The sequence below is a fragment of the Hipposideros armiger genome, unplaced genomic scaffold (assembly GCF_001890085.2).
Source record: "Hipposideros armiger isolate ML-2016 unplaced genomic scaffold, ASM189008v1 scaffold_87, whole genome shotgun sequence".
Lineage (NCBI taxonomy): Eukaryota > Metazoa > Chordata > Mammalia > Chiroptera > Hipposideridae > Hipposideros > Hipposideros armiger.
Window position 1 is genome coordinate 3324278 of NW_017731437.1, and position 10321 is coordinate 3334598.

General features: G+C 62.4%; 1 protein-coding gene across 2 annotated transcripts; it reads right to left on the minus strand.

Annotated features, from left to right (window-relative positions):
* Positions 1-677: 677 nt before the first annotated feature.
* Positions 678-9933, minus strand: LGALS3BP (galectin 3 binding protein). 2 transcript variants are annotated; one of them, XM_019644217.1, is made up of 7 exons: positions 9635-9933; positions 8039-8295; positions 7790-7864; positions 6613-6804; positions 5821-5952; positions 4186-4438; positions 678-2020 (listed from the first exon to the last, which is right to left on the minus strand). In XM_019644217.1, exons 3-7 carry the CDS (start codon positions 7839-7841, stop codon positions 964-966), a joined length of 1686 nt encoding a protein of 561 aa, XP_019499762.1. In that variant the 5' UTR covers positions 7842-7864; positions 8039-8295; positions 9635-9933; the 3' UTR covers positions 678-963. The 2 variants fall into 2 exon arrangements, with proteins under 2 accessions (XP_019499762.1, XP_019499761.1); XM_019644216.1 differs by lacking the exon at positions 8039-8295 and having other exon boundaries at positions 9635-9932.
* Between the last annotated feature and the right edge of the window lie 388 nt (positions 9934-10321).

A 10321-nucleotide genomic window follows, 5' to 3' on the forward strand; every position in this document is an offset into this window, starting at 1 on the left:
CTTCCCAACAGGCCACATGCTTGTTCTCTCAGCCCCTGGCCGAGTGGCAGGCACGTGGCCTGAGCTCGGCCACCCAGATGCTTCTGCCTGGGACCCTGAGCCTGAGCGTGCGGGGCGGCTCCGAACCCCTGCCCCTGCTCTCGGTGGGGGTGGCCTTCAGCACCTGGAACCCAGCGGTGTCATTCTAACGGGATGTCTCCCCAGGCCCCCAGGCCTGGTCCTCCTGCCTTTGCGTCGGTTCTGTGGGTCGCCCGGCATCCTTCCAGCACGTCCTTCTTCTCTCTGACCTACCCCGTCCTGGGCGTCTTTTATTTGTGGCCAAGCACCTTGTTGACGGGTAGTTATGCTGTCTCCAAGTTTTCACTCTTACAAACAATGCTCATGTGACGATCTCTGTCCCTCATCCCTGTGCACACCTGTGGGCGCTTCCACCCGGACCCCACCCGCCCCCATTTTCCACACGCCTGCTGCTCTGAGTGGTCCTAGCCTGCGCTCCCACCGTACCGGCGCCTCTCCGGTTTCCACCCCCACTGGTCGCCTGTCTCGCCTGCTAGGCCGTAGCTTGGTGAGGACAGGGACTGTGTCTGCTCCTTCGCCGTACCCCAGGGCTGGCACACCCAACGTCCGAACGCAGAACAGACGCAGTCCCCCTTTCTGCACAAATGAGAGAACCTGGGAACCACAATGCAACTTTAATGATCTGAGACAAGGGACACTAGAGGGCTGAGAAAGTCCTCAACGGCCACTCGCTTAGCGGCACAGCAGCTGGGCGGCGGGAGAAATGGGAATTCTCAGCATCTGTGTGAACGCGTCATTTCTTCAAGCTCAGAGCTCAGTGGGAGCAGGGGCGCCATCTGGTGGCCGGCCGTGGGAGGCGGCTGAGAGACGGAGGGTGGAGGGTCGGGGTCGCTCAGCTGGGGCTGCTCACAGGAGCTGCTGCTCTGCGCTCCTGCCCCCGCCCGTCTAGTCCACGACTGAGGCGTTGGTCAGGTAGAACGGGCGGATGACCGCTCGGAAGCCGCTGAAGGACCCTGCCGGGCAGGGGAAGAAGGAGGTGCTCCTGGAACCGTTGGTGTCCAGGGCGCTGGGGATCATGGCCTTCGGGCCCTCGAAGTCGGTGACATCTGCCACGAAGCTCCCCTCACACAGCATCAGGGCTTTGTTTTCGTAACCAATGGTGGGATCCGAGTAGCTGGACTTGGTGAGGCCCAGGACTGGGGGCTCGTCCAAGGAGCACGAGAACCCGTAGTTACTGCAGCTCTGGACGGTGGGGAGGTAGACGAGAGACCAGGAGATGAGGCTGGACTGGAAGAGGAAGCTGGGGTGCTGTGGCGTCTGGAAGGACTGGTAGGGGTCATACCAATAGGAGGGTGAGGGGGCCCGGGAATTCAGTGTCACGGCCGCGCTCCACGTGGGCGAGGTGTACATCCGGGGCTTGTAGGCGTCCTCGGTGAGGTTCAGGCCTGGGTACTGGGCCAGCAGCCGCAAGGGCACGGTGTGGAATTCCAGGGCTTCCAGAATCTTCTTTTGGAAGAGCGCCTGGTGACGCTGGTACAGGGACAGGTTAAACTGCAGCTGGAAGAGGTCGTCGGGCAGTATCATGGGGAACCGGACCTTCTCCACCACGCCTTCCATCTCCCTGTGGCTGGCGCGCTGCTCCCGGCTCCACACATCCACGGCCGTCAGCAGGGCCAACTCGCTGGGCACGGCCAGCTCGCTCCTGGACAGCAGGACGTGGAGCAGGGCTACGGGGACGCTCGTCCAGGCCTCGGCCGCCGTCAGGGCCTCGAAGTTCCAGGCCAGGAACTGTACGCACAGCTCCTCCAGCACGGGGTCCCTGGTGGCCAGCGCATAGGCATAGAGATCCAGGGACGTCTGGAAGGAGAGGTCCTGGGGGAGCAGGAGGGCGAAGAGGTGTGCGCAGTAGCTCTGCAGCTGCTCGGCCCCGTAGGCAGAGGCCAGCTTGTGGAGACACTTCACCGACGACAGGGACACGTCTATCCTTCGGGAGTAGAAGTACCTGGGAGGGCGGGGGGACAGAGCTGAGTGCCTGGATGCAGTGCTTCCCCTGCAGGACAGCGTGTGCCCAGGGACCGCAGGCCAGCTTCTCCGACAGGACCGTCTCGTCCATGTTTTGCCGCTGACCCACCGACACCCCGGGTGCTAATGATTTTAAGAGGTGTGCCATCCCCCCCCCCCCCCCCCCCCCCCCGATTAAGCTCTTGGGTCAACACACATGCCAGTCTCAAGTTTGCTTATTGCCACGAGCACTGACACCTGGCTGGGTCCCAGGGTCCCAGAGGTCAAAGATTCGTCTCTCAGCCGGGAGAGAAGCGCCCCTCCACGTCCTGCTCTCCAGTCCCTGGTCATCACTGTCATCACTGCCATCCTCCTCGCTGGTGGCCTGAGCCCGGCCTCCACAGGGCCTTGGGCTCCAACCCGCCAGCAATGCCGGGCATCGGCAGGGTCCTGCCCTCCTTCCTGCTGTCACATCCTGAATGGGACCCCTCATTCCCCTGCTGGCTGAGCATGGGTGCCCCTCCATCCCCAGAACCTATCCCGTGCCCCATGACACGGGCACCGCCCTTGGTTTCTTCCTGTCTGCTTCTCTGCCAACCGTGAGCCCGTGTAGGTGACACCCAGTCTAGTCTGCACCATTTGCCACGTAAGGCAGTGACACCAGGAACCGCTTTGCTGCATGAAAACATGAGTAGAGGGCGTCTGCCTGGAGGGGCAGCCGAGGTGAGACAAGTGGAGTCCTGCCGTTAGGAGGAGCCGAAGTCTCCCCAGCGCCACAGGGACTCAGAGCTGGCTGGTGCCTCTCGAAGGCTGAACCTTCCAGGGAGCCCGACCTGCTGCCCACCGTGTCCACCTAAAAACGGAGCGGGGGCCCTGGCACCGCACGCTGCAGGCCGGACCTGTGCCCACAGGAGCCAGGACCCCCGCGTGCCCAGTCATGGTGCCAGAGGCGTGCCCTCCCTCTCTCCTCCCTGCACTCACTACTCTCTCAGCATATCCTGTGATTCCTGCTGTCTACCGTGAACTCTGGGGCAAAACAGGGCCACTCCATCCTCCGGCCTGTCACCTAGCAGCTGGGTGTCCGCTGACCACAGCCTGCAGCGCCAGGAGGCTCAGCCCGGGAGGGCTCCAGGACAGCGGGCAGGGCGCACGCCTCCCGTGCACTGCCGCTTTCATGGGCAGGAAGTGCCACAGGCCCCACAAATGGCAGTTGACAAAGGGAGGGAGAACCCTGCAGAACGTCTTTACCATCTCTTAATTGTCATTTCAGGGCTGAGTGGGACAGTTCCCAGGCCACTGGTGGCTGCACAGCCACCCCAGCCAGTCTCCTTTCAACCGCCATGCACCTGCTCACCCCTCAACTTCAAGCAGGCCCCCAAGTGGGTGGGAACAGGGGGTCACAATGGTCCCTGGGCCCTGCCCGGCCATCAGGGAAGAAAACAGCCGGGGGACCAAAGGCCGGGTGGGGGAGGCGTTAGTGACCCTGAGAAACCAGAGAAGTGGCAAGGAGCCGGGTACCTGATGGCGGCCTGCCAGCAGGCGCTGCGTGTGGGCACGGGGCAGAGAGGGAAGGGGGGAGTCTGAGGGGTGGCCCAGTGGGGAGGGGTCTTCTGAGGACTTCTGGGGTCTGGAGGAGGCCAAGAGGCCAGGATACCCAGCTCACTGCAGCCTCTTTGCCTTGGAGGAGAGAGACAGACAGACAGAGACAGAAACAGGGAGAGGCACAGAGAGAGAGAGACCGAGGGTGCGCGCGGCGGTCACTCCAGAGCACCCCTGAGCTTTGCCTGAGGGCACTGATCCCGCTGGGGCCGGGGAGGCGGTCGGGCACCTGCCTCATTCTCAGGCACATCATAGAATCGATCCCACCAGGAGGGCACAGGCTAGAGACAGAGTCTTATGCTTGGCCGGAAAGGGACCATCTTAATCTGTTTTAATTGCCATCTGTTTTCTCCTAAGTGTCCCTTTTCAGCCACATAAAGCTCTGGTGGTAAGAATGAGAGAACCGTTTTCAGTACATGCGATGCCTTCTTTAAGTTGATGCTTTCGGAACACAAGCCCTTAGGAGGCCCCCTCATGGTGACAGAGTGGACACCCCCCAGCAGGGCGGTCTGGCAGAGCCCTGGGGACACTGCCCAGTACGCAGGCCGCAGCCCCGAGGACGCCCACCTGATTAAGTCTCTGACGACAGGCAGGCACTCGGCGTCCACCTCCATGGTGGCCGTGCTGCCTGGCACCTTGCACAGCGCCTGGGCCTCGGGGTTGGCGCACAGGATCAGGCTGTGGGCGCAGAGACTCAGGTCCTCCTTGTCCTTCACCTTCACCCTGATGGACAGGTCGCAGCCCCTCTGGCTGTCGAAGATCTGCGCGAGGGCATCAGGGAGCTCGCCCGACAGGTCCAAGGTGTGGATGCCTCTGGTTTCTAAGAAGGGGCAGAGGGCATGCCCTGGGTTGTGGGGGTGCGGCGGGGCTCAGGGCCTGCGTCGGGCCCCGCTCACTCGCTCTGTGACCCGGAAGGACTTTCCCTCCCTTAAATCGAGGCCTCTCTCCCTGCCTGACGGATCTACTCAGAAAGGCTCCTGGGAAGATGAGGGAAGAACCACCCCGGAAGACAGGTGCCCTTGTCCCTCGTGGCCACAGTCCCCCCAACATACATCCATGAAACAACCCTGGTTAGCTCATTTCCCCCCAAATTCGGGCAGCACCTTCAGGATGGGGGTTTGGAGCCGCTTCCTTCCAGAGCCTGAGGCCCCAGCCTTTAAAGACCCCAACCCATCAACGGATGGGCCACCCAGGTGCCCCCTTCTGAATCCAAAACCTCCTCCCTAGTTTGAGGTCTGAAGACAGTATCTTATGGAAACACAATGCTAGAGCTTTGGGGTCCTTCGCAGCCTCCTTCGCGGACCCCCTCCTCTGACCCTTCCCAGAGCCTCCCTGGGAACTGAATCCATGCCTTCTTTCTTTGTCACAAATAGGTTTAAATTCTGACATTTAAACCAGGTGGGCTCAACGCCCCCATTCCTCCTGGCACCCCAGACTCTCGGGAGCCTCTTAGGGCCTCCACGCGCCATGGGGCTCCCAGGCTCCTGCCAGAGGTGCTTCCTGCACGGCACCCAGCCCCCCAGCCCGGGTGCATCCCCTGCACCCCTTCCCAGCACTCACTCTGTCCTTGTGTGAACGCCCTGGCTTTCCTCGGTGTACCCCCCGTGCCTAGCAGCCACACGTGTCCCCGGGCCCACGTACCAGCCCAGGAGGAAGCGACAAGTGGACGCGACAGGGCAAAGAACAGCGGTAAAATTCGGGCTCAAGGGCCGAAAAATGAGAGCAAGCTGTGTTTGTTTAGAACGGCTGATGGAGTCGGGGGGCGGGGCAGTAGGGGGGCTGCGCTGTCTGTGACCTGGTTTTCCAGCCATCCAGAAATGTCCCAGCACACCCGGCATGCTGCTGGAGCACGCGGTGCACCGTGTAGTATGTTCCAGCAGGAGAACTAACGAAAGTGAAATGCTGGCGTTGAGAGGAGCCTGCCCTCGGCAGGCTTCGTGGGCACCGGGACATGGCCCGCTGCCCAGGATCAGGTAGGCAAGCGGGGCGTCTCCGAGCAGGCCCCGGAGAGGGCAGTGAGCTGCAGGCTGTCCTGCCCCCATCACCTGCGAACCTGTGCACAGGTGAGTGATGGGCTCGGAGGGCGTGTGTGCTGGGGGGAGAGGCGGGGCAGGAGTGGGCACCACCGCCATCCTGGGATCCACAGGACCCCAGGGCTTTGGGGGCGGGGGCGGGGGCTCGGGCAGGGGCTGCCCGGCTCACCGTTGCTGCAGACGACGCCGGCGTCCTGGCTGTGCCTGCAGTGGCTCTTCAGCCAGCCCAGCGACGAGCAGTTGGCCAGCGAGGGCTCTGTCCCCACGCATTCCACCTCGTCCAGCATGATAGGGCCCGTTCCTGGTGGGACAGCGGGGAGGACAGAGGCTGGAGTGGGGGCCGGGGCTCTCAGCCGCGGGAGGAGGGCCCCACGAACGGGGCTGCTCCCCCGAGAAGCCCGGCACAGAACAGGCACACTCACTGCACAGCGACGGAAAAACCCTCCGCGACCCCTGTGCCACCTAAGCGGCTTTGTTCCTCACATTCCCCTCCCGGGTGTGTTCGTGTTTGTGGGCGTCTTTTACTAGGTCACAGGTAATCGGGTGACTGCTGGAGCGCAGGTTCAGATTTATCACTGCGACCTCGGACCATACACGGGCCCTCCTTTTCATAAAGCCGGTCTGCTTCGTGGACAACAAACCCCTGAAAATCTAGGGTATTTCCCTCTTTTCAGAATCATGGCCTCTGTGTCAGTGGAAATCTTCCCACATCTATACCAACTCTTCTTTGGGGGAAACGGTTTCGAGAAGATAAATTCCCAGGAGTGGGGCTTCTGGGCTGGAGGGAGCGGCCACGGCTGAGCTCCTGAATGACCCACCCGTGAGCTCCTCACGGCCACCGGCAGCACAGGCCCTCGTGTTCAGAGTGCCAGCGCTGGGCAGGGGGGCCGTTCCAAGTCTCAGGTGATGGCCCCCCCCGGGGCTCGCTGCTCTGGAGGAGCTGGGGACCCCACAGGCTTACCTGGCCCAAAGGCGGCTCTGCCCAGAGCCTCAGTGGCGTTCGCAAACCCCAGGGCCCGGCAGACGACGCTGGCATCGGTCAGGTCCCACAAGTTGTCACACACTGTCCCCCACTGGCCTCCGTAGAAGATCTCCACACGGCCCTGGTTGGCAGCGTCCCCATCTGCCAGCCGCATGTCACCATCTTTCACAGCTGCAGGACTCCCAAGGGAACGCAGAGGTCAGCAGGGACAAAGGCCGGGGGCTTGGGCCTCCATCCCAGGGCGGCAGCACTGACCACCCCACACTTCACCGGGGCCATGTGCTTTCGCGGGAGCAGTAAAGTTCCCCCCAAGGGGGCGACCACTGGACAAATAGCTTTAAAGCCTCCCCATCCCTCCCTGAGGGGGTCGCCCGTTGGGGAGTAGTGGAGGATGCACACAGACGCCCCACCCGCGCTCACAGAGGGTCAACGAGCCTGCTCTTGTCTTTCAGGTTGGAGCCCTTGGCTGCACTGAGGGAGAAGCGGCAGAGGGACACGTGGTACCCCAGCACCTGAGAGCGGGGTGCAGGACCCCGAGGAAAGGATGGGAGCGGGGAGAAGGCCTACGATGACCCCACTTGCTCAAGTCTGGGCCTTGGGGGCCACCCGTGCACCACGGCAAGGACTGCTGGGACGGGGTGGGGGCAATGCCTGAGGCAGTAGGTCCAGGGACCCCGGAACACAGGCAGAATACACCAGGTACAGAGAGAAAGGGGGGTCCCGGCCCCACACTTGTTCTTCTGGGACTCAGTTGACTGATTCTCCAGGCCCAAATCCTGTGGGCGCTGACAGAGTCAGAGGGCAATTCTCAGTTGGGGTGCAGCAGGCTTCCGTAGGGTCACCAGGCTGAGGAAGGCCTCCCGGGCCTCGAGGGGTGAGGCATGAGGATGCTTGAGAGTCTGTGTCCAAAGGGCACTGACCTCACGCCCCCCAGCATTTGGCCGGTCTGATGCGCCCCTCCTGCTCGGTCCCTCTGGGAACAGGACAGAACAAAGAATTCCTTGGTGTACCCCCACAACCTAAAGCCGCATGACTTGGAGACGAAACCTGAGCCGACCCCAGTGACCCGGGGCCGGGCAGAACATTCCTAGGCTTTCTGTGAGGAGGGACAAGGACGAGCTGCTGTCGGCATTCCCGCCCCCCGGGCTCATCTCACCTTCAGTCCCTGCGACCAGCAGCCACACGCAGAGGAGCCCTAGCAGGGCCATGGTCTGGCCTGGGAGCCTGTGCCCTGCAGGAGAAGGAGGCGGCAGGGTGGAACAGCTGAGCTGGACAGACCGGAGGGGCCCTGAGGGTCTGTCCTCCATCACTCACTCTCCTTGTGGAGGGCGGAGGGCGGCAGGTGGGTGGGTCCCTGCTCCTGCAGACAGTGTGGGTGACAGGCGCCCCAGCAGGGCTCCCTCACCTGGTCTGAAAGGTGGCCCTCCAAGGACCTGAAGACTTGCCCAGATGAAGCGGGTGAGCTGGGGTGTCTCCAGGCAGCAAAGACGTTGGGGAAAGGAGCCCGTCTCAGAAAACCAGGCCCGGATGTGGCTGCAGTTGGGCCAGGTGGGGACGGGGAAGGTGGGGTGTGCAGGGCCCAGACAGGGAGGGGCCTAGTGCGCCTCGCTGAGGGTGGGGCCTTATCTTCAGATAATAGCCACTGCAGAAGTGCCCAGAGGTCTGTGCAGACAAAGAACATTATTCTGGGCCTTCCGGGCCACGTGAGCCCCGGGGAGAGAGGGAAGTGAAGTCAGGGTGCAGGGCATCAGGAGGTCACAGAAATCCGACAGGGTGACCGAGGGATGGGCAGCAGTGAGAGGTATCAGGCTGGGGGTGGGCACAGGAGAGGGGTCAGGGCCGGGGCAGGGTCCCTGACTGTGCAGCTGGATGGGGGTGGGGGTGGGGGTGTGATGGGGAGGACCTGCTGAGCTGGCTCTGTGTGGACCTGGCATTGACACCTCGGAGGTCAGTGTGCCCAAGAAGCAGAGGCTTGGAGAGGCTGGGGGCCACCCAGGCGACAGCCAGCCAGGGCAGGGGTGCGGGTACACAGGTCTTCTGGCTTCTGCCTTGAGTAATTCCTGCTGCTAGCTTTTCCTCTTCACCCCCATCCTGTTCCTCCCCAGTCTCCCCTCCCCCCACATCCAGCAGTCACTGTTTCTCTGGCTTAGGAGGAACCCTGTGATCCGTGACGGTGACAGGCCCCACTCCCTGCAGGCCCCCTACAAGTCAGAGCCTGATGACCCTGAGGCAGCCCCATTAGACTCCTAGCACACTGGCCTGGGTTGGCCCCATGCCAGGACTGCTCAGGCACAGCTCAGACTCCTGCTGCTAACCCCACCTTCCGGGTGCAGGAGCTGGAGCCCAGAGGTGGCTGGCTGGTCACACAGCTGGGAAGGGCGGGTTGGGCTAGATGGCTGAGGGGCTAGGGTGACCAACTGTCTGGTGTGCCGAGGCCGGTCCTGGTTTTAATGGAGGTCCTATGTCCAGGGACACCCCTCAGTCCCAGGCAAACGGGTACGGTTGGTCACCCCCTGCAGTGCCCAGAGCCACAGCCGCCAGGTTTATTCACCCTGGGACAGGAACTCAGGGCCCTGGAAAAATGGCCAACGGAGTACCTGGTGCACAGTGTGCAAATGTCGCTGCCCTTGGGTGGCTGTGGCACCTATTTTGCCTGACTCCCTCCTATAGGAAGTTGGGACGGGGCTGCCTGCCCCTGGCCCATACGCTGCGTTCGTGCAAATTAGAAAAAGGTGCTCTTCCTTTGGGCGGGTACAGCCTGGGCTGATGTGCAGACCAGAGGGACTTGAGCTGAATTCCAAGGCAGCTTCCCCTTTGGCTGGTGTCCGTGTGCAGTGAACAGCCTGCCCAACTGTACACAAAGACCCTATGGGCCTGGGAGCAGCCACGATGGTCCCTGGGCACCAGGTGCACAGCTGGGTGCAAACAGGGAGACTTGGCCCCCACTAGATGACACTGTAGGGAGAGGGACACCCACCTGAGAACAAGAGGCGTAGCTTACCTGCCTGAGGCAACTACTGATGATGGTCCTGGGACATCCGGCCTTCCCGTCGCAGGATGGCTCTGTAGGCTGTCCACCCAGAAAGCCCCTCCGCGCAGTGTGGAAAGTGATCAGGCTGGTCCCAGGGAATGTTTCAGAAAACTGAGTCTGGTTTCGATTTTTCAGAAACCACATGACACAGGTTCCTTCAGGGGTTGGCCGCCTACAGGCTTCCGGGGCTCCTTTCCCTCCTCTCTGACTGTGGGTGTTGGGGATGGCGGCCGCCCAAGGCGGCAGTCTGGCTGACTTGATAACCAGAGCAAGACAGCCGACAGCCACAGCTGAATTTAAACAGACTTCCAAGCTGGGCCAGCCCTGGGGGAGTGGCGTGGGGGAGGAGAGACCAGGACAGCAGGAGAAAAGCCGAGGGTGGCAGGCTGGCTCTGCATCTGGTGCTGACTGCGGGCTCCTGAGAACAATTGGCGCTTTCTCCTGGACCCGCTCACTGCCAGCCGGCGGACCCTGCTGGGATGGTTGCTCATTTCGCGTGTCTCCCCTGCTCAAAGCTCTTGACATGCCCGACCTCACGGAGGGGCTCCACCCCGTGAGGCTGCACAGTGCCACCAAGGAGTCGGGGGCTCTGGGACATGAGACAACATGCCCAGGTATGCCCAGCGAGTGGAAGAGCTGTACCCCACACGGAGCCTT

Excerpts from the sequence above, each read along its gene's own strand:
- LGALS3BP (XM_019644217.1), bottom strand. The coding sequence starts at position 7,841 with ATGGCCCTGCTAGGGCTCCTCTGCGTGTGGCTGCTGGTCGCAGGGACT. Across the intron at positions 6,805-7,789 it reads GCTGGTCGCAGGGACTGAAG|CTGTGAAAGATGGTGACATG; the intron begins GTGAGATGAGCC and ends GGAGTCCTGCAG. Across the intron at positions 4,439-5,820 it reads CGGCGTCGTCTGCAGCAACG|AAACCAGAGGCATCCACACC; the intron begins GTGAGCCGGGCA and ends GCCCCTTCTTAG.